We start from the raw sequence: 25,717 nt of genomic DNA, 5'->3' as shown, positions 1-25,717 counted from the left end.
AGAATTTTTTTTTTCATTCGCTAATACTATTCTAGGGGATTTGGAGGAGGGGATGGCGCTAAAGGATATCGAACCCTGCACATATGCATAAGAGTATGTAAAGGAGGCCAACTGCACTCCACTCTACTTGCCTACAATTATACTCCCTCCGTTCCATTTTTATTGTCAATTTTCATTTTTCGTGCTGTTTTTTCAACGTTTATATCTCTCAATCTATTATGTTTTTCATTATTTTGAAAACTTTGTATTATAGATCTAATCGATAACTATCAAATAAGATCCATATTGTATATTTTTTGAGATTCATATTGAAAAAATATATGCGTTAAAAAAACGGCACGAAAAAACGAAAATAAACAATAAAAATAGGACGGAATGAGTAGTTAAAGTATTGAGATTTTGGTGCCAAAAAAAGACTCTTGGCGCTCCAACAATGGTAGAGTGCCAAAATCATTCCTAATACTTATGGACGATTGAAGCTCTTACCATTCATCCCCCACCCCCACTGATATCTGTCCGTAATTCCGTATCGCAGGATAAGAAGGCCGGCCGGCCCTCGAATACTTGGGGAGAAGATGACGAGCGCTGGTGGTGGGAAGGTGTCATTCAAGGTCACACTCACCTCGGATTCCAAGCTTCCTTTCAAAGTGTCCGTACAATTCCCCATAACCTAGACCTCCATAAATAAATTTGATAAATAAATAAATAAATGATTGGTTTTCATCTCTTTTAACAAATCGACTTTTAACTTACGGTGACTCGATTCGTGTTGTTCTCGTTCAGGTTTAGCGTGCCTGAAGCTGCCCCGTTCACTGCTGTTCTCAAATTCGCAGCCGAAGAGTTCAAGGTTCCTCCCCAGACCAGCGCTATCATCACCAACGGTATTCCTTCACTTTCCCCCTCAAAACCACAATGTTATTTTTACCCTGCTCCGTTTTGATAGACAAACGTGGATTTCAAATGTTGGGATTTGACTCCGTTATCTAATTAGATTAGAGTAGCTCAAATTTATATAGTATCACATCGCTTCCCAGTGGTTTCAACAACGAATTTGAGAAGCTTTGTTGTTGTGGATTTGATATACTAATTACTCTTCCACCCCCCCCCCCAAAAATATATATATTTATATATATATATATATTTGTCTGTACTGTCCGCAAAACAAGGACTTAAAAAAAATATACTTATGTCGAGAAATATTCAAATTTTATTTGATAGATTAAAAGAACTCATTGATATCCGAAATTAGGTGGGAAAAGTTGAATTTTATTACACAAAAGTGCATTATTTTTAAGTTCTCGTTTTGCAGACTAGGCAATCTTTTTGGAACGGAGGTAGTTTGTAATTGAGTTGCCAGAGAAAAAAAGTACTTAGTCCTTCTCTTCCCATCCCGGCAAAGGGGTTCGACACACATCAGCCCTTCCTTTCTCCAGATTCACTTCGCAGGCGAGTTCTCAGTGCAGGATGGCGAGATGAGTCGTTTATCATTACGATAGTTGTTAAGTGGAAGGTGGCAGAGATGTATGCAGCCGAGGCATCCTGACTGATAGCTCGGGGTCTCCTGAATCTCCATGTTAACACGGTCGTAGTTACTATCAGAATCCCAACCAAATTTCTCTCTTTACCTCGAATCGCCATCTTCCACTACAATTTCACAGATCACCTATAGTTAGACCTCTTATATTTGTCTTGAATTGAATATGAATCCCCTTCGTTTCAAATTCACAACTATCCAAAATGGAGCCTATACGGGCATTAGTTATCACCAATGTCTTCCATGCATTTACTGTTTTGTGTTGCATGTTAGAAAGGATTGTGAAATACTTCTCTGCTGCAAAATGTTTTACAGCCTTTCCAATGATAATTTCATTATAATTTGTCGGATTTGTCTGTGCATCCAGATCATTCTATTGTATTTCACAACTATGGCAGCCCTTTACAAGTCCAGGGAGTTAAATTAGATTAATCAGAATGTGAAAGAAAATAGCCTCTCCGCTTGAGGGGATAAGGCTGTGTACATCCAAACCTTCTGGTCCTTCTCCAAACCTATAGTAGTAGGAGCCTTAGGAGGAGCCTCATGCACTGGTAGCCCTAAAATTAAAAGATGACTCATTTACTCATTTTATTGGAGCTAGAATGGATTTCCTACAGGTTTTTAAGGACTTTTGTCTTATAATTGAAATAATCAAATGCTTGATTTGAATGAATCAGATGTAATAATTTATTATTTTTTTTATTATACTCAATTTTTTTTGTCTACGGCCTTTTATGTATACGGGCAGCATTCCCTTAATGCCTTACTTATATAAATATTTACTTATCAATTTTTTTTTCCAGATTGGCTATTTATTTTGGATCTTTGGCAATTGCTTGCAATTTCAATGACTATGAAAAGAGTAATTCGAATAGATCCAAATTGCTAATTTTATGTGAGCTAGAAGGGGACCCCCAAACTTGTTATTAGGTTAGTGGTTATTGAAAGCACTTGGGCTTGCTAAGTGGTCAGGAAATAGGACTTCTCTATATGAGATCTCAGGATTGAATCCAACGGGTAGACCATTGGTGTTTTCATTCTGCACACCGCTTGAGATTTCTGCCATAGGACTTAAGCTTGGTACGTAGTCGATTTATAAATTGAGACGGAGACTACATGTGAATGAGAGATATGTCAAAGGAAGCCCCATACGCACTTTTCCTGAAAAAGAAGGAAAAGCTGCTTGTACGTGCTTTGGAATTATGCATTCAGGGAGTGTATAACTCTATCCTATGCCTTTCCATTCAAGCAATCTCATATAAGTGTTCGTTGTTTTTAATACTTAGCAAGATTAGGCTAGTTATTTCTTGATGTTTGACTATCATTTGTACTTTGGAGAACTTAATTATAGCAAGTGGTGTATTTGACTCATGCTAAGAGTGGACTCCCTGTATCTACTATAATGCCATGCCTACTTTTTGTAATTGGATTATCTAATAGAACTCAACAAATTTATACAATGGACCATCTATTTTTTCCTTTGCTCGTGTGTTTGTTCACCCAGAATCAAGGTCTCTCTGCAACTATTTGTGAGAAAAATTGTCAAAAGAAACTTCAAGTAAGAATGCTTAATTTGTTAGTAACTTTAGCATTGGACACGTGAAATGTCATCTCTCGTGTACAATAAATGTGAGACATCCCCAACTCCTCGCCATTGTGGTCAATGTATTGACATTTGAGCCCTCACTAATTCTTGACGCTTCTCATTTGGAATTAGCAGATGTGCCAAACATCCAAATATTAGTTATTTACCTTGGAATTTCGTCAGTCTGCTTCAATATATGTTTGCTTACGTTTTGTTTTGGAAAATTAGTAGACCATTTTGGATAGGAGAATGTTCTTAGTATGCTCTAGCATGCTTCGCAGATGTGAAAAACTATGTCACCAGATAGTGCTAATACACTAGCAATTTATGTATTGGAACACAGGTTCTGAAACATGGTTCAATGCTTTTCAAGATGTTGAAATTAGCCCAAAGTTTTTTCTATTTATTTCAATAAGAGTCAAGATTGAGAGGAGCTTTACAAGACAAAGCGTAAAATAATTTGTGGAAATGCTCTGATAAAGGTGTTGTTTGTGTATTATTTGAAAAATAAGATGTTTATCACTTGCAAGAAGTAAATTTTGACTTTTTTATTATAAAATATAGAAGTGCATCCGTATGGGACCGCAATTTCGCACATGTACTGAACCACGTCCCCTTTCTGTTCCTTTGTACTGACTGATCCATGTTCCAGGTAATCTTGGTCAGAGAATTAGGAAGTTGCATTCCCTGCAATGTATAGGCAACCGTCATATGGCCTTCATCCCTCTCTGTTAGCCCCTTTTTTGTTTGCTTTTGCTTGTCACGTAAAGAATGTCCATTTTAAAAGGTCTATGAGCATACATATACATTCGTTAGTTGCAAGATTTGCCTGGTGATCTTATTAATCACCTTTAGTGACTAATCTGTTTTTGAAAGCATCTTAAGAGACTTTTCACTTTAACAGGTTCCGCATGCTTGAATAGTTGTTCCAATGTGCCTCTTATTCCTCCTACTATAAGTCATTTTAAGCATTATTTTCATTTATGCAGATGGAGTTGGGATTAATCCTCAGCAAAGTGCCGGTATGCCAGCTTTTACCCCATTTTGGTTATGTCCAGTTTCCTGTTTTGAATTTTCTGTTACTTTTGCTTAGATATGCAACTGCCCAAAAGGTCTGCTATATATCTTTGTGTGTGCAATTCTTCATTTGTATCACCATTGATAACATATACTATTTTTCTTGTAAGAAAACATGGATACTGTTGAATATCCCTAGTTTGGATGTGTTTTTACGTATCAATACTTGCATGTTACATAATCTTCCCAAGTTAAATGCTCTTGGTAGGATTTTGTTACCCATATAGGTTACCAACTTAACATAAATTGGTGATTTACATGTTCCAATATAATTACCAATCGTTGTGGAATATTGTGGGAATCCAGTTATACTAGCGGAAACATGATTTCTGTACTGTCTGAGACTTGCTTTGCTTTGCTTCAGGAAACAAGGTAAAAAGGTTGAAATCTTGTGTAGAAGGGACGAGAATCTGTTCTAAAATGCGTTGTCTCTCTAAACCAAATTAGGATTTGGTGATTGCACTCAGTTGAAATCTTCTTAGAGTGTTGGAATGCATTGGATCAAAAGTGTGGGTGCAGGATGTTACTTTGGACAATTGGAGCAAGAAGTTTATAGTCACTTTTTGAAGGTTGAATGAGAGGAAATGACTTGGGTCTTCTTGTTAAGCAGGTGTAGGGCACTAAGTGAGAATTGCAAAGCCCTGAAACCTATTGAAAATTATGCGAGTCAGTGGCCACCAAATCAATAGAGCTTTACTTTTAGGGAAATTGACTCTCATGTCTTAATCATCTAGAGTTGGAAACTATGGGGAGTTTCAACTCTTAGGAAATGTACAAGAACAGTGATATGCTGTAGTATTTATTGTGAAAAAAAATATTGAAACGCTACTAATTGCTTAAAATACCACTAGTTGTGATTCAATATGACGGCATACCGATGGATTCTTCAATTCATAAGTCGGGGATTATAGGTCTCCATAGCCATAAGACAAGTCAGATTAGCAGTCTCTAAAATTTGGTTTAGCGCAAAGGTGATAAAGACTCGAGGATACTTTTGATAGGTTCTAAGTGAGCATAGACATGAACACTGGACACCATCACATGAAAAGCAAAGCCTCAACAATGTATAAATGAGAAACGGTTGATGTGCATTGGAAAACTTTATTTGGTGCATCAAACTTTTTTCTTATGGAATTGTTAGAGACCCTTCAAGTATTATGTTCACCATCTTTTCCATGTTCTTTTATAGACTGAAGGCCAATGCTCCAACATCAGTTGAGCATACCTGTGTGGGAGGTAGGAGTGGGAAGAGTACCTGAGGTCGCCCTCCGGGTATATGGCGGTTGCTACGACGGTGCTCGGGAACCACCGGAGGTGGAGGTGGAGGAGGAGAGAGCTCGGGGCGGACTTAGAGAGAGAGAGGGATGGCAGTGGAGAGTAGGTGCGTATTGAATGCCTTTGAATCCTTGTTGATCGGTATTGAATGCTTGTCTTTTATATGAACCTTGGAGATGAGGGAGAGCCAGGTGTAGGGCTCCTCCCCATTGGTGGACAGAGTGGAGGTTGACCTCTTTTCCTCTCTTAGTCCCAAGTCAGGCCTTGGGGCTTGTAACCAAGGAGCCGACAGAGGCTATTTCGGTGATACATGGAGACCCGTATCATCTGCCGAGTCAGGCGAGGTATGATACGAGCTCCGAGGTGCCAGGTGGTAGGTATGATACTTCTTCCGAGGTGTCAGATGGCGGTCAATGCCCCCTCTCTCTCTAGGACCGGTCAAGTTAGAGCTTGCCGGAGGCAAGCTCGTCATCCTTGACAAACCCCTTGCTCTAGCCTCCAAGCCACATTCCTCCGTAGGTCCCGAACGGGGTACCTAGGCCCTGCTCCCGGCCTAGGATGGTGTATAGAGTCGCCTTTAAGAGTTCGTGGAGTCTTTGAAGTGTCGAATAGGAGGTGAGGTGCCCGGAGGTGACCTCACCCCTCCGCGGGTGGAGAATTCTTGGAGAAAGCCTTGCTCCTCCGGAGGCGCAGTTTGTGGAGGAAACTTTGCTCCTCCCGGAGGTGATCATTGTGGAGGAAGCATGCCTCCTCCTGGAGGTGAACTTGTGGAGGAAGCATGCCTCCTCCTGGAGGTGAACTTTGTGGAGGAAGCATGCCTCCTTCTGGAGGTGAACTTTGTGGAGGAAGCATGCTCCTCCTGGAGGTGAAACTTGTGGAGGAAGCATGCCTCCTCCTGGAGGTGAACTTTGTGGAGGAAGCATGCCTCCTCCGGGAGGTGAACTTTGTGGAGGAAGCATGCTCCTCCGGGAGGTGAAACTTGTGGAGGAGGCATGCTCCTCCGAGAGGTGAACTTTGTGGAGGAAGCATGCCTCCTCCTGGAGGTGAACTTTGTGGAGGAAGCATGCTCCTCCTGGAGGTGAAGCTTGTGGAGGAAGCACGCCTCCTCCTGGAGGTAAATCTTGTGGATGAGGCATGCTCCTCCTGGAGGTGAATCCTGTGGAGGAGGCCTTGCTCCTCCAGGAGATGGTCACCGGCAGAGTTCTTGGAAAAGGTGTATCCGGTTGCAAGATATATCATATACCCACATTAATGTCCCCTTGCGCGCATATACTCACGTCACGAGGTGGGTGTGTGCGGGCATAATTGAATCGCGGAGGGAACCTCGTTCCTCGTAGGATGACTTGCCGGAAGATTTTTTTTTTTTAGGATGCTCATCCGGATGTGATGTGTATCGTATGCCCGCGTTAATGTCCCCTTGCGCGCATGTACTCATGTTGCGAGGTGAGTGTGTGCGGGCAATAATGTCCCCTTGTACTGTATATCCACCGGATCCTCGCAGCATCTTTTAATGAAAGGATTCACATCTGATCAGAGTTAGGAGTATGAAAGGACGTCCTTGCGTTCCAAAAATGGTGTGATTCTTCAGTTTGCAAGGAGGAGTAGTATAAATTCATTTTACCTTCTCATTTTTTTACTTTCATCCCAAAAGAGAGGTTAAAAGAGCCTTGGTGGTTTTTTTTTTTTAGAGAGAGAAAGTAAACTTCCTGAACTTGGTGCAATTTTGATATTCTTGGAGGAAGTAAGTGGGTTCTTTATATAGGGAGGAAGTAATATCCGGATCCTACAACTCCGGAAAGGAAAAGTAAGTTTAGGAGGGTGGCGTGATCCTCCGCGAATTCACTCAAGACTTAAAGCCAACCTCCACCCATCCGGCGTTTTTTTTTTTTTCTTTTAACATCTCTTCCCCCTTATTACTTTACTTTCCTCTCCTATATTTTCATAACAACTCTTCCCCTTTTCCTTTTTTTGTTTTGCTTTCGGTGAGGGACGAGAAAAAGAAGGAGAAACCGAGGGGGAGAAGGGGAAATCGAGAGGGAGAGGAGGAAGAGGGGGAAACCGAGAGGGGAGAGGGAGAGGGAGAAACCGAAGGGGAGAGGGGGAAATCGAGAGGGAGAGGAGGAAGAGGGAGAAACCGAAAAGGGAGAGGGAGAGGGAGAAACCGAGAGGAGAGGGGCGGGGGGTCGGCCGAGGGGTGGATGAGAGGGTTTCAGGCCGAAGGAGGGCGGAAGGGTTTCGGCGGGTAGAGGTCCCGGCGGGAGGGGGGGTCGGTGGGAACTGGGTGTCGGCGGGAGGTGGGTGTGTCGGCGGGAAGGGGGGGCTCGGCGGGAGGGGTTTCGGCGGGGTGGGGTTTTAGCAGGAGGAGATTTTGGCGGGTGGGTGTTTCGGCAAGAGGAGGTTTCGGCAGGAAGGTGTGTGCCGAAGGAGGAAGTGTGGTGGATCTCGCGGAGGCAACTCGAGCTTGTGGGGGCGATTCGTGCGGTGGATTTCACGGGGTTCTTCGAGGTAACCTCTTTTAGTTCATTTCAAAGTTGTAATTTTGCCAAGGGAGTAAGCGGAGTGCCACGGCGCTTCCTCCTTGATGAATCTTTGTTGTGGACCAAGGGTGCAAGGGGGATGCATTCGGCTCCCTCCCCTTGCAAAAAAAAGTGAAGCTTTTTTGTTTTTGCCAAGGGTGCAAAAGGGATGCATGCGGCGCCCTTCCCTCGCAAAATTGAATCTTGATTGTCTTGTTTGGTAATTGTCTGATAGGTGCTAGGGTTCGGACACATTGTGGTTGAAAGAAATGACGGTGCGGCCCAAACTTCTTGTCACTAGCCGTGCCGGTACCGTGGTAGAACCACGGCGGGAACGTGCTTCTTCCGCGGCTTTGAAATCCAATAAATCTCTTAAAACGGAGAAAGACAAGCCACCTCCTTCCTTGCCTAATCCGGAATTCTATTCGGGCACCCTATCTTGGCGGCGGTGATAAATTGTGGCACTTAGTAGAGGCGGATGCGGAGATTGGGAAAGTGGTTGACAAGTCGTTGTTAGGGTACAAGGAGGTTTCGGTGGAGGAAGGTTGTTTTATTTCTCCCAAGTCAGTACTGAGGTTCCAGGTTGAGCGTGGTGAATTTCCACACTGCTTGTCTGCTTACAGGAATTATGTTGTTCCTCCGACTGCATTTACTTGGGCGGATGATATTTTGGGGAATGCCGATTTTGTGGAGTTATTGCGAAAAGCCGATGTCCATCGTGCCGTGGTGAACAGTTTGCGATTGGTTGTTCTGCGGGAGCGGAAGTGGATGGATGTTGTGGTGTCCCGATGGAGTGCCAATTCTCATACTCTTCCGGTAGCTTGGGGTGAGACCGGACCCACTTTGGAGGATGTGGGCTGTCTATTGAGGTTGCCCATGTTAGGAAAAGTTGACCCGTCCGCCGGGAGGCTTTCTCCTGCACAACAAGATATGGTCGATGCACTTCGGAGATCCGTTCGCCGGGAGAAGGGCCACAATGGAGTGAAGAATACCTTTACTGAATGGGCACGATATTGGTATAAGGATTTGGGTGCGTCGAAGGCCGGGGAGGAAGCTCATGTAGTGACGGACGGGCCGGGATTGAAAGAATCGGCTCACTTGGCAGCGTTCTTAGCCTATTGGCTAACTTGGTACATTTTTCCTGGTCCTCCGAAGGATGGTGTTGATACGACATTGTTTGAACTTGCGGCGATCCTTGCTTCCGGGGAATCCGTACCGTTGGCCCCGTTGTTTTTGGGGACTTTGTTCAAAAGATTAGACATGCTTCAAGATGCGGCGCGACGCTCTTGCGGGAGGTATGACTTGCCGATTTATGTGGCCACCAACTTTCTTCATATGTTCTTGTTTGAGCGGTTTCCCAAAGTTGCACCTAAACCGAACGATTTTGGGGCGGGTGGTAGTGGAGGGAAGGGGGAACCGTGCCGAAATGTATGCCGGTCGGCGCGATGGTCAGGAAGTGGCATCCGGGATGTGCGGGGTAGTATTGCCGATGTTCTTGATGTTAAGGGAGAGTTTGTTGCTCGACCGTATGTGAACATGCCGAAGGGGGTATTTCCTTTTAACGTGTACTCGGAGGAGGATGTGGTGGCCTTTGCGAATAAGGATGATGCATCCACGGCGGAGCTTTTTAGGATGAGTTGTATGATGAGGGGGGAGTTACCATGTTTTGTGAATGGGAAGTATAGTTCTGTGATGTATGATCCGATGAGGGTTGCACGCCAATTCGGGTTTGATCAGGGGGTGCCGAAACCATTTCTGCCGTCGGGGGGTGTGGGAGATGGGTGGAAGAGGTTCTTGAAATCGGCTTTCCCGGCAGAGCTTAGGTCAATGAATACAATCACGTTGCCTGGGGCTAAAAGGATGGGAGGATGTACGAAACTCTATGGGGAGTATTGGAGGGATAACCTGGTACGCTTCTTGGAATATGTGAAAGGAGTTCCCGTGTCCTTGGGAGTGGAGGATGTAGTGAGCCAAGATGGTGAGTTGTGTCTTCCGAAGGTGAAGGATCCGGTCCTTGCCTCGTTTGGTGCCCGTTCGCCATATGTTAATGAGGAGGTATTGGGGAGGGTGAAAGAACATCTGGAAACTATATATGGTATTGTGGAGAAGAATGTGGGAAGCAGTGTATCCGTGAGTGACGGGGCTGGAGAGGGACGGGCGGAGGGAGTACGATTGAGTGGCAAGCATACTTCAAAAAGGCCTGTAAAAGATGCTATGGAGGTGGCCAAGCCCAGCAAGCGAAAGAAGGTTGGGGTTTGTCACCTTTGCATGTCTTTAATTTTCTCTATTCTTGTTAAGTTGTTGGTGTAATGACGCTTTTCTCTCTCCCTTTTTTTAGATTACGGAGGGAAACAAGGAGAGCTCTGAAGCGGTTCAACCTGGTGTTGTGGAGGAGGTGATAAGAACGCCACGAGTGGGGATTCTGGAAACGGAGACCGGAGGAGGTTCAGAGGTGCCTTCTACTTCCGTGGAGGTGATAAGTACCTTAGATCAACATGTGGCGGCATACGGAGGTATGGACGACATCTGGGGGGATGAGGGAGTGTCTTCCGGGAGAGTGCTTCAACCCGATGTTGTGGAAGAGGTGAGAAAAACACCACAAGTGGAGGTTTCAACAATGGCGGCCGGAGGAGGTTTGGAGGTGCCTTCCGATTCTTTGGAGGCGATAGGCACTTTCGATCAAAATGTGGCGGTGCATGGAGTTATGAATGATATCTGGGGGGATGAGGGGGGATCGGCTATGGGGGGGTCTCATCCATGGAAGGGTAAATCACTCCGTCACATGCGTTCGTCGGGTGTGGTGCCGAGCGAAGAGGGAGAGGAGGAAATGGAGGAAGAAGAGAGTGAAGAGGGTGATTGTGATGGTGACCGAAGGGTTGAGGAGGAGGGTGAGGAAGAGGCCGGTTTAGTGGAGGACCAGGTGGGATTCGACCATGTGGAGGAGGGTGGTGGTGGCGAGTCAATTGCGCAAGACTTAGCGCCATCGAGCTTGCCGGAGGGGGCGAATGAGACCGAAATGCGCAGTAGTCGTCGTTGGTGGAAAGAGGGTGCCTTTATGATAGCGCGCTATCCTGATGGAAGTGTCATTGTGACTTTGGAGACGAAGGAGAAGGTGACGTTGCAGCCTAGTGTGTTGTTTGCCGAGGCTCGGGAGGAGCATCGACCTTTGCTGTCTGACATCTTTTTTCAGTGGCCCAGTACTTTTGTTCGGCTTGGCAACGTGAGTACCTTTGCTAGGAGGTTGGCGTTAATTTCCTTGGCATCGTTTGTGGAATTATTGGAGGATGTCAGTTTGCCAAAAGCTACGCCTGAGGAGTTTATATCTGTTTACGATGGTTTGGCTGCGTTGGGAGGTTATCAATTGGAGGTGGATTGGCTCCGTAAGAGGATAGATCAAATGGCCTTTCTTCTTGAGCTCCCGGCTTGGCGGGATCGGTTGGAGAAAGTAAGTAAGGAATTGGAGGAGGTGGAAGTAACGGCGGCGCGGTTGAGGAAGAGGAAGAAAAAACTTGAGGGTGAAGTAGCCGAGCGCGAGAGTGCCCTCTCAGGAGACTTCGATATGTCTAGTCACGCCGGTCAAGGGTTGCGGCGGTGAAGACGGATTGGGCGCCAGGTGGTTCACTCTTGTTTTGTTGATGCTCATTTCCTTTTTGTAATGTCTTGAACTATCATGTTCTATAAACATTAGTAATGATAGTAATGATCTTCATATGTAATGAACCTTTGGTAACGGAAAATTTGGAGGAAGAATCCTTTGGGAGTTTGCCTTTCTTTTTGTGCTTTCACTTCTCGTTTGTAATGGACTTTTGGTAATGAATGCATGGAATACCCTCGTCTTGCAATCTCTTGTTTATATATACCGTTTTGCTTTTGGTTGTCGTTTCGCCGAACTGTATAAAAGATTCTCTTTTTTTTTTTTTCTTTCAGCGGAGTTGCGTGACTGCTTGGGCGTGTGAGAGGGCGTCGCTTTTAGGCAAGGGGCGTGTCTTCCAGATTTCCCTAGGAGGGAGGTGTGCTTCCCCATTGGGGTATATCGTCCAGATTTTTCTAGGGAGGGAGGCGTGTCTTCCCGATCTTTGCCCCTTTTTTTTTTTGTTAATTTGGCGGAATGAGAGCATCGAGGCGTGCAGTTGGGGGGGGATTGTATGATCTCGGGCCATATCTTTATTGGTGATTAAAAATAAGGCGACGCTCGATGTCATTGTGATTTCAATGGCGATTCGTGGATGGAGACGATCCTATGGTGCTTCGGCTGTCAACTAGTGCTAAGCACGCAGGTTGGCCAAGCCCAGGATGGAGGATGGGACGGTCGCCAAACCCCCGATTAGGCTAGGCTTGCGACTCCCGCATCGTGGTGGCGGATGATATTAGTAAACTATCTCAATGGGCGATATGTGGCGTTATATTTTCCACGGCGATTCTTATATGGAGTCCGGCGGTGCTTTGGCAGTCAACCCGTGCTAGGCAGGTTGGCCAAGCGCCGAAAGGGTGGATCAACAACCCCCCGATTAGGCTAGACTTGCGATTCCCATAGCGCGGCGGCTGAGAATATTGATAGACAATATCTCATTGGGCGATCGAGTGAGGCGATACGTGGCGTTATATTTGCCGTGGCAAATCATGTATGGAGTCTTTTTTTTTTTTTTTAGAGTACGATAATCAAACATGGAATGAAATTATGCACGGCGGCGATTGCGGTGGAGAGAGCCTAAACAGAAAGGCTAAGTCCCCATCCTCTTTATGTGGGGAAAGGGTAGTTTGCCGGCAAGTTATAAGGAGGATTCGATCTTCCGGTAATGTTATTACATGGACGGCGCGTCTATCAGCGCGGTGATCTCATTGTGGTAGGTGCCTAAGATAGTGCAGTGGAGCTCGTTAGTCCACAGTATCCATATCCTTCCCAATGAGTAGGGGGTAAGGGGATCCACGATGGCGGAATTGGCGAATCCAATAGTTGAGCTCATCTGCTTGGCGAGATGCCCGCCGATCCATGTGTTGGAAACCACCACCAAATCTGGTTGGTGCAGTGTGACGGTGTCAAGAAAGTACTTGTAGAAACTCATGCGGGTGGCTCCTTCGCAATTCCACCATAGAATTGTTACTGAGCGACAGGTGGAGGGTCTTGGTGTGTCGCTGCTGAATATTGGGTGTTCTTCCGCCGTGGGAATGAAGGCTGGTCCGAGGTCTTGGGATTGATCGGGGGTGACAAAAGTTGTGACGGAGAGACGGTACGATGGTTGGCCGTACATTATCAATTGTTCGGCTGTGATTCTCAGTTGATCAAAGCCGTGAGCTGAAAGAACCTCGGCGTGGTGCACTTTAGATGGGAGGATTAATTCTGAATCTTTTCGGAGTTGGTGAGTGTGCGTCGGGAGGTCGTTTGGTGACCGGTGAAATTGGAGATGGCGCAATGGGAGTGAATCCCATGCTTGAATGAGTTCCTTAGTGAGGGAGGCTTGACCAGACGATGCCATGTGGTTGTATTCCTCCACCAGATGTTGCGGTACACCTCCTTTTATAAACCAATCTGGTGGAGATTCGATTCCCTCCCTTAGTAGGAGGAATTGCGTGTCCCCCGTGGCTGGGAGGCGCCTCATCCGCGGGATGTAGCTCCACACCGGAGAATTAGGTCCCGCTCGGGACGGTGTCGGAGTGTGGAGGTACCTTGTGATTGGTGATTGAGGAGCCATGGTTGAGGTAAATGGAAGAGAGGAGGACCTGAGGGATGTTTTTTTTGTATTTGCTATGGTGTGAGTTCCGGTCCTTTTTAAAAGCATTTGGAGAATCTTGGAGACTTGACGTCTCATGGCTTGAGGTGAAATATGGATGTGGATGCGTCATCCCGAATCATAGGAAAGTCAGGACTAGGAAATGGATTTTCACGAAAGAGGGGCGAGTGAATTCGGGAAGTAGGGGGAATCTGGGCCAGGCCTACAAGCGTAGGACTAATTTAGGAAATGAGGGAATCCGGGCCAGGCCTATAAACGCAGGACTTCCTTGTGCTTGGTGGTCCGAAGGATGAATCGTAACATTTATTGTAGAGTTGTCACTCCGTAGGCATGACTTATCATTTATCCGTCTAATCAAGCTTGCCGAACTTTAGGTAGGGATGATTCCCTTTCTTCTAGTCTTTCTATAGCAACAAACAATCATGGAGGAAGCCTTAAAATGTGGAAGAATGAACTCATATCGATAAGGCTCCTAACGAGGAGGTACAATACGTAAGTATGGAGAAAGACTTGAGACATGGGGGATTGAACTCATAATTTGATAAAGCTCCTAACAAGGAGGTACAATACATAGTGTTCACCTTCTCGTGGAGTTCCATCACATGATTAACTCGTAGGACAATCATGAAACAGAGCTCTTAAGAATTTTGAACTTCTTTGATTACACCAAATAAAAGCTTGCATAATAAAGGAGGAGCATATGCTAAGGGTGGTATGCTTTCAACCACTTTGCGTTGATGGGTGCGAGGAGGACGTTAGAGTTCAGCTCCGAGAGTCGGTAGTATCCATTCTCGTTTGCTTCTTTCACCACGAACGGTCCTTCCCACTTTGCGGCAAATTTGGAGGCTGACTTCCCTTTCATGACATGAGGCGCTGCCTTCAAGACCAAGTCTCCCTCCGCGAATTGTCGCGGTCTAACCAAGGCATCATAGGCTCGGGCTATCCTCCGCTGATAGACGCGAAGGTTAGCTTGCGCCCGATCCCTTCGTTCGTCCGGTGCTTCCAACTCGCTTGGTCTTGCGTCATGGAGGACCTCGCTTCGTAGCGCCACCCGTGCCGATGGTATTGCAATTTCTAGGGGGAGGACTGCCTCGGCCCCATAAACCAAGGAGAAAGGGGTCATCTGGGTGGGTCTTCTTTTGGAGGTTCGATAAGCCCAGAGAGCCATGGGCAAGGCATATGCCCAATTCTTTTGGTGATCCTCTAACGTTCGGCTCAATATTTTGAGGAGAGTCTTGTTGGTCGCCTCCGCTTGCCCGTTTCCTTTAGGATAATAGGCCGTGGACTTGTGGTGAGTGACGTCATAGGAGAATAGGAGCTGCCCGACTTGGCGGTTGACAAAGGGTGTGCCATTGTCGGAGAGGATGACTTTGGGAATTCCGAATCGGCATATGATGTGCTCTCGAATGAAATTGGAGACGGCTGGTCCGGTTGCCCTTTTGAGAGGGATGGCTTCCACCCATTTTGTATAGAGCTCTGTGGCGGTGAGTATCCAAATGTTTCCTCTGGAGGGAGGGTTGATTGGACCGATCAAGTCCATGCCCCAAGTATGGAATGGCCATGGGGTTCCAATGGCTCTAAGGTCAACGGCGGGGGCATGAATCATATTGCCGTGAACCTGGCACGCCTTACACCTTTTGACATGGTTTTTAGCATCCTCTTCCATGGTGGGCCAATAATAGCCTACATGGAGTAAGTGTTGGAATAGCTTGGCTCCTCCCTGGTGCTCGGTCTCATGCGCGACTTCTAATGCTTTTGAAGTTTCAGGACCTGCTAAGCACTTCAGAGGTTTTCCTTCGAAACTTCTTCGAAAGAGTTCTTCGTTGTGAACAAAGAACTTTGGAGCTCGTTTCTTGACTATTGCCATGTCAACTCGATCAGGAGGTAAGGTGCCATCGGTCAGAAAATCAATGTAGGGTTTCCTCCAATCACTGTATACTCCGATGAAATTGCATTCCGCCTTGGACGGAATTTCTCTACATTTGGGACATTTACTCTGCAGCGCCGCCGCGTCTGTCGCCATGGTGGGCCAATAATACCCTTGGCGTTGGAGTCGTCTGTAGAGGCTTACATCTCCGGTTTCGCATGATCGCTCATGAACTTCCTGGATTTTGACCTTGGCTTCTTCCTCCCCAATGCAACGCGCTAGCAACCCTCCGGAGCCCCTATAGTATAGAACTCCTTGATAAATGGTGAAATGTTTCAAATTGCTGAGGGTTATGGCGGCGGAAGTACTCTTTAGTTCGTTGGAGATGGGGGTTCTCCAATCTTCAACTTCTTCTTCGGGGAAGATCTCGGCTACGGAGCAAGGCACGCTTCTCTTGAGAATTTCGATTTTGGTTGGCATCCCTGAAACTTCCACCTTGGAGGCGAGGGTCGCGAGAGCGTCGGGATGACGATTCTCTGGGGGGCATGTTCCAGGCGGAGGGCGTCGAATTTGCTTGTTAATCTTTGTACAATGGTCCTGTAAGAAGCAAGTGGAGGTTCTCTAATTGCATATTCGCCGTTCGTTTGCCGGATGACTAGTTTGGAGTCCCCTTTTATGCATAGGAGGGTTATGCCGCAATTCAGGGCGGCCATGAGGCCAAGGATGAGCGCTTCATACTCGGCTTCGTTGTTGGAGCAATGAAAATCGAGTTTGTAGGAGAGGTTGATCTTTCCTCCACTAGGGGCCGTTAGAACTATTCCAGCACCTCCGCCTTTAGTCGTGGATGATCCATCAAAACTGAGGCTCCACTCTCCAACCTCCACTTGGGCTGCTTGGAACTCATCTCCTGGCAAATCTTCAGATGGGGGTTCGTATTGGCCACTTGGAAAATGAGCCAAAAGATCGGCCAGAGCTTGGCTTTTAACTGCCCGAGGGGCTTTACAAATGATCTCATATTCCGCCAAAGAAAGCAGCCATCGGGCCGGCCTACCAGCCAGAGCAGGGCGATTGAGGAGGTACCTGATTGGATCACATTTTGTGAGGAGGTGGAGAGGGTATGAAAGGAGATAGTGGCGGAGCTTCTGTGCGGCGAACACAAGAGCGAGGCAGTGGCGTTCTATTGGCAAGTATCGCGATTCCGCCCCTTGTATAACTCTGCTTATGTAGTAAACTGGTCTTTCAGTTCCATCCACCTCTTGAGCTAGGAGGGCCCCAACGGAGCGGGGAGTGGAGGTGATGTACAGGAGGAGGGGCTTTCCTTGTTGAGGAGGAGTCATTGTGAGTGGAGAGACTAATGCTGTTTTAATAGCCTCAAATGCCTTGTTGTGTTCCTCCGTCCAGACAAATTTGGCATCCTTCTTAATCAGATTGCTGAACGGTTGGGTGATCTCAGCCATAGCGGGGATAAACCTCCGTAAAAAAGATGTGCGCCCCAAGAATGTTCGGAGTTCGTCCACATTGGTGGGCCGAGGCATTTCTCGGATGGCAATGACTTTGGCGGGGTCGGGATCAACCCCATGGCGGTGGACAATGCAGCCAAGGAACTTGCCGGCTGTGACCCCGAATGCGCATTTCAGCGGGTTCATCCGTAGCCGATACTTTTTGCATCTCTCAAATACCCTTCGGAGGTCCTCCAGACGGGTCTCTTGTCCTTTGGATTTGACCACCAGATCATCTATATAGAACTCGAGTATGTCGTGGAACATATCATGGAAGATGGCGGTCATCGCCCGCTGATATGTGGCTCCTGCATTCTTCAAGCCGAATGGCATAACAGTGTAGAAAAAGTTTAGAAAAAGTTGCCATTAGGAGTCCGGAAGGAGGTCTTAGGTGCATCGTCGGGGGCCATCCTGATTTGGTTGTATCCACTAAACCCATCCATGAATGAGAACATGTGGTGCCCGGAGGTCGAGTCCACAAGCTTGTCGATGCTAGGAAGAGGGAATTCATCCTTCGGGCAAGATTTGTTCAGGTCTCTAAAATCCACGCAAACACGGAGTTGCCCATTCTTCTTCAGCACCGGGATGATGCTGGAGAGCCAGGAGGGGTGTTGGATGGGCCTGATGAATCCGGCTTTGAGGAGTTTGACTACTTCATCCTTGATCTTTAACTCCACGTCAGGCTTGTAAAACCGAACGCCTTGCTTCACCGGACGAGCCAAAGGCACCACATTGAGTTTATGTGTGGTGACTCCGGGGTCCAATCCTGGCATTTCTTCATAGTTCCATGCAAAAACCTCAATGTACTCACGGATGAGTGCAATGAAAGCCTTCTTTTTCTCTCCAGGAAGATCTTTGGCTAGAAAAATTGGTTTTGGAGGCATGCCCTCCGGGGCCAAGTTCACTTCCTCTAACTCTTGCTTCTGAGGCCGAGGCCCATCTTGTAAGCATTCTAGAGCGACCTTGACTTCTTGGAGGGCTGGGGGGTTGTTCTTCCCGGCCCTCATCTGGTGTTGTCAACTTTTGAATTGTGGGAGGTTCTCTCTTCTTCTTGTTCTTCTTTAGCTTGTTCGGTTGATTTTGCATGAGACTAGATAAGGAGCAACATTGAGTGAGGTGTTCCACGAGGTCCCCTTCATCATCGCGGACTTCATGACATTCCGCTTGGGAGCCAGCTTCCCCAGGCGAGGAAGCTAGCTCCCCGCACCTTCACAAGCGATAGACCTCCTTACCGTCCGGCCTCATGTACTTCACCACTTTGGGGGCGGCGTTGTCCTCCGCGGGTGCTCGGGCCTTGGCCAAGATAACATCTCTAGCCCTCTTTTTCTCGTTGGGGTTGTTTGTGGATGGAGATCCTTCCTTCGAGATCTCATCCCATTTGGGGATCGGGATGCCCCTCGGAGGAGCGGGGGGCTCTTCCTCATTTGGGTCGTCATAGAATATGGCATCCGCCATGTGAGACTCTTCCGGTTTGAAAGGCTTTTGAGAACCGACAATGGTGACCAGACCATTCTTGTATATTCCCTTCATGCATTGGTGGTATGTGGAGGGGACCGCTGCATATCGGTGCATCCAAGTCCTACCGAGGAGGGCTTGGTAAGTCTTCTCGGAGTCGATCACGTGGAACTTAGTGGCAGATCGTATCGGCCCCACGATGAGGTCCACTTGGACAAATCCCATGGATTGCTGGCTATGGTTTCCGAATCCGGAAATTGTGATGGGTTGGTTGACTAAATGGCCGGATGGGATGCCTGCCGCCTTGAAAACGGAGTAAGGAAGGATGTTGAGCGAGGCTCCGCCATCTAGAAAACCTCTTTGAAACTCCATCCCATTTATGGTGATCGGAACATACAAGGGCCTGTTGTGGGGGAAAGGGAGTTGTCGGTCGGCCTTCGTGAAAGTGATGGGAAGATGATTGTCACGGAGAATCTTCCTCACAGAGCCGGATAGGCCCATGCATTGCTCTCCGTGCTCCTCAGCCACGTGAAGTATGGCCTTGGTCGCCTCGAATCTTGTTGCCTGGGAGAAGCCAAACTGATCAAATAACCATTTAAATTTCGTAGAGTTTTGGAGGGAGGAGGCCCGCCTTTCCTCAAAATTTGGGCACTCCGGCCCTTCTGTGTTAGCTATTTCACACGTGGCGGGTTCTTCATTCTCTTCATGGTGGGAGATAGTCACCATCATGACAGCCTTCCCATTATCTTTGTGATTTGGGAGGGGGTTCCGGAGGACATCTTTGGTCGCCGTGAGCTCCACGGCTTCTTCAACCATAAATTTTTCGAACAAAGTTCGGAGGCCCCAACAGTCTTTGGTAGGATGGCGGACCATCCTATGATAAATGCAATAGTCCGGATGTTCCATATCTCTCCGAGTAGGTTCCTTCCTGGCTTCTGGAAGTGCTACCTTGCCGTCTTGTACCCAAGCATCCAAGAATGCTTGGGCCTCCGCTGCTGTTACCGGCAGAGGTGGAGGCTCATTGTTCTTCGGGCGTTTCGCCGGATACCCCCGACTTCGATTAGGAGGTGGGCCAAAGGCCGCGTAAGCCGTTTGTCTGGAACCCGGATGCCTTCCGCGAGGAGAATGTTGGTAGCGAGGTGGAGGAAGTGGGGGTTCCACTGTTTCGTTCAAGTTCCGGGCCGCCTCATACAATGCGGAGAAATCTGGGAAATGGTGAGTGACCAAATGAGGCTTGAAGGTTGGCTGCATTCCGTCCACACAAATCTTGGCCAAGCGATCTTCCGATATCGGTTCCTGAACATCCACCGATAGCTCGCAGAAGCGGCGGACGTAAGCATTCAAGTCCTCGGAGGGCCTTTGAGTCACCTTCATCAGTTGGAGGGTTGTGAGGCGATCCTCCACGTAAAAGAACTTGGAATAGAACTTTTTTACCATGTCCTCCCAAGAGAGGACCGAGCTAGGAGCGAGATTGGCATACCATGAGTATGCCTTGTCCGTCAAGGATTTGGAGAACTCTCGTAGCCTTAAGTTACGGTCACCGCTGTGGACGCCGAGGCTGTCCACAAAACGGATGACGTGCTCCTTGGCGTTCCCCTTCCTTCCGTCGAAACGGATGAACTTAGGGACCGTGTATCCCTCTGGATATGGCATGCTTGCGACCGCCATGGGGTACGGAGGGCATAGGTCTGCGTCGGAAGCAAAGGTGATGGATTTCTTTTCGGATTGGATGAGTGCTCGCACTTGCTCGAGAGTGACGGGGGTTGTGTTTGCCGTGTTCTGGACTGCGGCGGCTGAACCCACGCCCGTGGAGGGGGGCTTTTGGGAGCTAATCTCCGGAGGAAGAGTAAGCGTCTCTTTGGATTGGAGGTTTTGTGCTCCCTCACCAATTTGGTTGTCGCGAGTCTCAGTTTGAGAGCCAGTCGGATGAGTTCCCTCCGTGTCCGCCTGAGGCGGAGGAGGGGTGGTGCTTTTCTTCTGCAGGGCGAGTACGGTCTCCATCAAGAGGTTTTGGTTTTGTTGCATCGTGGCAAGGGTTTCGGTCACCGAACGCAACTGTTCGACGATAGCGGTTTGAGGAATGGGTTGCATTTCTTCTATGACGGGTTCGGAGGTAGCCTCCAAGCCCTCAATACCACTCAATCCGGGAGCTCCTGTTGGCTTTTTGGGAGGCATTGTAGCAAGCACCACTCTTCCCCAGCAGAGTATAATGTGGGAGGTAGGAGTGGGAAGAGTACCTGAGGTCGCCCTCCGGGTATATGGCGGTTGCTACGACGGTGCTCGGGAACCACCGGAGGTGGAGGAGGAGAGAGCTCGGGGCGGACTTAGAGAGAGAGAGGGATGGCAGTGGAGAGTCGGTGCGTATTGAATGCCTTTGAATCCTTGTTGATCGGTATTGAATGCTTGTCTTTTATATGAACCTTGGAGATGAGGGAGAGCCAGGTGTAGGGCTCCTCCTCATTGGTGGACAGAGTGGAGGTTGACCTCTTTTCCTCTCTTAGTCCCAAGTCAGGCCTTGGGGCTTGTAACCAAGGAGCCGACAGAGGCTATTTCGGTGATACATGGAGACCCGTATCATCTGCCGAGTCAGGCGAGGTATGATACGAGCTCCGAGGTGCCAGGCGGTAGGTATGATACTTCTTCCGAGGTGTCAGATGGCGGTCAATGCCCCCTCTCTCTCTAGGACCGGTCAAGTTAGAGCTTGCCGGAGGCAAGCTCGTCCTCCTTGACAAACCCCTTGCTCTAGCCTCCAAGTCACATTCCTCCGTAGGTCCCAAACGGGGTACCTAGGCCCTGCTCTCGGCCTAGGATGGTGTATAGAGTCGCCTTTAAGAGTTCGTGGAGTCTTTGAAGTGTCGAATAGGAGGTGAGGTGCCCGGAGGTGACCTCACCCCTCCGCGGGTGGAGAATTTTTGGAGAAAGCCTTGCTCCTCCGGAGGCGCAGTTTGTGGAGGAAGCTTTGCTCCTCCCGGAGGTGATCATTGTGGAGGAAGCATGCCTCCTCCTGGAGGTGAATCTTGTGGAGGAAGCTTGCTCCTCCGGGAGGTGAAACTTGTGGAGGAAGCATGCCTCCTCCTGGAGGTGAACTTTGTGGAGGAAGCATGCTCCTCCTGGAGGTGAAACTTGTGGAGGAAGCATGCCTCCTCCTGGAGGTGAACTTTGTGGAGGAAGCATGCCTCCTCCTAGAGGTGAACTTTGTGGAGGAAGCATGCTCCTCCGGGGGGTGAAACTTGTGGAGGAGGCATGCTCCTCCGGGAGGTGAACTTTGTGGAGGAAGCATGCCTCCTCCTGGAGGTGAACTTTGTGGAGGAAGCATGCTCCTCCTGGAGGTGAATCTTGTGGAGGAAGCATGCCTCCTCCTGGAAGTAAATCTTGTGGAGGACGCATGCTCCTCCTGGAGGTGAATCCTGTGGAGGAGGCCTTGCTCCTCCAGGAGATGGTCACCGGCAGAGTTCTTGGAAAAGGTGTATCCGGTTGCAAGATATATCATATACCCACAACCTGTAGGCCTAGTTTTGAAATTATGAAATTTATACTTCTGATTGTAAAGACGTCTGAATGCTGAAACTATTCTTAGGGTTACAAGCACGTGCAGAAATGATGAGAATACATGTTGGTTGATGATATGCAAACCTTACGAACTCGACACTACAAAATGTGTTGGACACGGCCAATGCATGTCTAGTAGATACATGGTAGAAGCAAGTCAAGCATTCTCAGCAAAGAAAGGGGCAGGATTTGGTTGAAATAATGGGAGTTAGGAAATGAATATTGTTCGAACATAGCGGTATAACCAGTGAGAAATGAGACATCCTTCCAGTGTGTGCTTTCTATTTTGTATTGAGCTTTATCTTCGATGTTATGCTAATGGTAATACAGATGTTATGTAAACCACCGAGAATTTTGTTCTAGCTTCCCACGTATAAATTTTTTTTGGTATAAGACTAATTGTTTTCTTCCCATGTCCTTTATTGTACTTCTTAATTTATCAGGTGTGCTGTGCCTGTGTCACTGTTTGTCTTGTATTTGTCAGCCTTTATACTTATATCTTGCAGTCTATCAGTTTCTATGTTTTAAGTTACAAAGTTGACTGCAACTTGGTATTTCGCCTGTCTGACATGGGCTGTGTAGTTACTGGGGTGTTTATTGACTGTTTTCAGCTCTTCGATTGTGAAAAGGTAGTTTTGCATTTCATAGTGCTTGGTTGAGCATAAGAACTGTTAATCAATTCTTTCTAATGAATTTATTTGTAAAAAACATACCAATGATTATTACAAGATTGTATGTCCATTGGGTTTCAGTTTTCGATTTAGAGGAGTTGAGTAAAAATTTGAACATTAATTAATCTTGCTTTGGATATCTTTAGCTTTTCATTATTTCCTTTTTGTGGCCGCTTTTCGTTTCCCCTTCAATTTTCAAGCAAGAACCACCAGACAATGGGGGCATACTTGAGGATCCGATAATGCACATTGTGAATATTTTCAAACGTGGCTTGTGTTCTTTGTTTTGGAATCCATCGATTTATTCTACTTGTGCTACTGCCTGCATTTTTTGTTCATTCAAACATGCAAATGATGAGGCGCACTTATCACTTGTATTTTTTGCAAGTCACAAGGCGCACTTATCACTTGTATTTTTCCCAATTGAATTTCGATGATCCGAGCTGCTCAATGTGATCAGAATGTGATTTTAAAGGTACCCTCATGAAATCAGGAAAAAAATGACCAGGAAGGGCTTGATTTGAGCAGTTTTTTTTTGAACGCTTCAGAAAAAAACGGCTCAGATCAAGCCCTTCCAGGTCTTTTTTTTTGCTGATTTCTCACGGATACTCTTAAAATCACGTTCTGAACACATTGAGCGGCTCGGATCATCGAAATTCAATCGGGAAATGGGAGGTGCGGACGGGTGCAGACCGTAAGGTTGTGGACTTGATCCGGACTGTATATATATATATATAAGGGTGTGAACTTGATCCGGACTGTGTGTATATATATATATATTTCAATTATTTGCTGATTCTCCTAGAAGAAGTTGATAATGTTACTTTGATAATTTAAAAGAGAGTGCAATAATATTGTTTGTCCATTGTTTACAATGTAAATTACTTTTGTTTGTATGAAATTTGTTTTTTGTTTTTTCAGGCAATGTCTTCCTCAAACATGGTTCGGAGTTGCGCCTGATTCCTCGTGATAGGGTTGGTGCTTCGTGATATAGGTACCCGCTTAATTTCCCGCTTCATTACCGGGATGAAGAGATCAAACTTATTTGCATCCAAATCGAACCTTTTTCTTATGTATCTCACCTCCCAATAAGCTATGGCTGTAAAAGTCTTGCACTCCATAGGTCCCATTTGTTATCACTTATAAGTTAGATTTTTGGATTATTTACTTAAAATTTTGAAATAAGTTACAAATATGATTGGTGCAGCCTTTCATAAGTTAGAAAATTGTTTAAATTATGTGATTAAATAAGTTGTAAAACAACTTATTATCAAATGATTGGCTAGATCGTCCTAAATAATTTTATTGAAGCACTCTTGAATGAAAATGGTTTTTCTGCCGTTTGGTCAGTTGTGTCCCCATTTCGCATTAATTTCGTTGATCGAAGTCGTTCATATTGTAAAGCTTGTCGAGTTCAACACCCGTGCAAAAATCAAATCAATTGAAAACCGAATAATATATTGTAAAGCTTGTCGAGTTCAACACCCGTGCAAAAATCAAATCAATTGAAAACCGAATAATATCTAATCGGAGAACATTTATAGAAGCAAAATGAGGTTGGGCACACTAGATTAAACCTTGAAAAACCCAATTTTTTCAATTTAAGTGTGCTCTGACTAGATGTTATTTGGTTTCCGATTGATTTGATTTTTCCAGATACATCTATATATCAAGGGCCAATTTGCTCTTAACATGCTTATCAAAACCCGGCATCTAGTTACAAAACTATCTAATGAGAGTGAAGGAAGAGGCTTCTGGGGTTATGAAGGATGATATATAGGTTGGAGTTATGCCACACTGGCTTTGTCCATTTACACATGAAGAGGACGTGTTCAACGGATTCATTCTCTTTCGAGTAGATAGGGCACAGTTCCTCTTCAAGAGGTTTTCTTTGGTGGCAAAACAATTTTGGCATGCCCTCCACCAAAAAGAGTTGCATCTTAGGGGGTGTTTTTAAACTCCTAATGGATTTCCACAACGAAGGTTGAGGTTGAAAGAAATAAGATGGGGCGGATTTAGCCTTCAAAGTTGTTTTTCACGCGGTATTGTAACCACTGCTAACTGAGTACTTCCTTAGATTGGAGAGTGCAAAATGAGCTTGTCCTTCTTGGGACATGTTCGCACGAGGCATTTCATAGGTAGAAGCCACTTCTCGCCCAGAAAGATTGGCTCGAAGAAGCTGTGTTTTTCCAGGTCATTGAGGGTGAATTGAAGAAATCAGCAACAATTGAGGCTTCACAATCGTACAGTTTAGGTTTTGAAGGTAAGAATTAAGAGAAGATGGTACCCAACCGTGATCCCAGATGTTGATTTCTGTCCTATTTTTATCCTGCCACCTACGCCTTAAACAGGAGTTCTCTGCCTTGAAGATAGGAGGAGCCCATGCCCTGCTTGGCATGAAGAAAATCTGTGTTGGGGAAATATATAGCCTTTAGCATTTGAATCCTTTTATTTTTATTTTTTTTTGGCTATGTAAATGCAATCATATCGCTAAGGAAATTAGTAGGGGTTAACCCATCACTGAAAACTAAACAAGTAGGGTCTCAAAGAGTGATTTTGTTCACCCTCCCTCAAAACATCATGAAGGTCATCCTACAGGGATTGGGAGATTTTATCAAGCGGGGGTGCTTGGCAGTAGTGTCGAGTGGCCGATCTAGTCGTTCATTTCGGGAATCGACGGCTTGTATCTTGATCAAGCAATGGACGATTCAGATATCTGTGTGTTTAGATTCAATTCGAGCCTTTTGTGCTGAGATGAACGGCCATATGTCGCTTGACACCCCACTAGGTAGCATCCCCGGGTCCATGACGCATAGCACTTAATGAAAGATCTGTACACTGGCAACAGAATCTCAGCAACTACAAGCCTCAGATTCTCGCAACTCACTGTCTTTGATGAAGCTCCTCAAACTGAATATTGAACGTCTTCAACCTGACGGAACAAAAAATTAGTTCTCTCC

General features: G+C 46.5%; 1 protein-coding gene across 3 annotated transcripts; it reads left to right on the top strand.

The window, feature by feature from the left end:
* The first annotated feature begins 416 nt into the window (after positions 1 to 416).
* LOC131329419 (ubiquitin-fold modifier 1) lies at positions 417 to 24,096 on the top strand. 3 transcript variants are annotated; one of them, XM_058362519.1, is made up of 4 exons: positions 417 to 649; positions 784 to 881; positions 4,109 to 4,141; positions 23,679 to 24,096. In XM_058362519.1, the coding sequence occupies exons 1-4, from the start codon at positions 576 to 578 to the stop codon at positions 23,744 to 23,746; spliced, it is 273 nt and encodes a 90-aa protein (XP_058218502.1). In that variant the 5' UTR covers positions 417 to 575; the 3' UTR covers positions 23,747 to 24,096. The 3 variants fall into 3 exon arrangements, with proteins under 3 accessions (XP_058218502.1, XP_058218504.1, XP_058218503.1); XM_058362521.1 differs by lacking the exon at positions 23,679 to 24,096 and adding an exon at positions 22,958 to 23,146 and having other exon boundaries at positions 480 to 649; XM_058362520.1 differs by lacking the exon at positions 4,109 to 4,141 and having other exon boundaries at positions 480 to 649.
* Positions 24,097 to 25,717: the final 1,621 nt, after the last annotated feature.

The sequence above is a fragment of the Rhododendron vialii genome, chromosome 6a, assembly GCF_030253575.1.
Source record: "Rhododendron vialii isolate Sample 1 chromosome 6a, ASM3025357v1".
Classification (NCBI taxonomy): Eukaryota; Viridiplantae; Streptophyta; class Magnoliopsida; order Ericales; family Ericaceae; genus Rhododendron; species Rhododendron vialii.
This window is presented reverse-complemented; position numbering and strand designations above follow the sequence as displayed.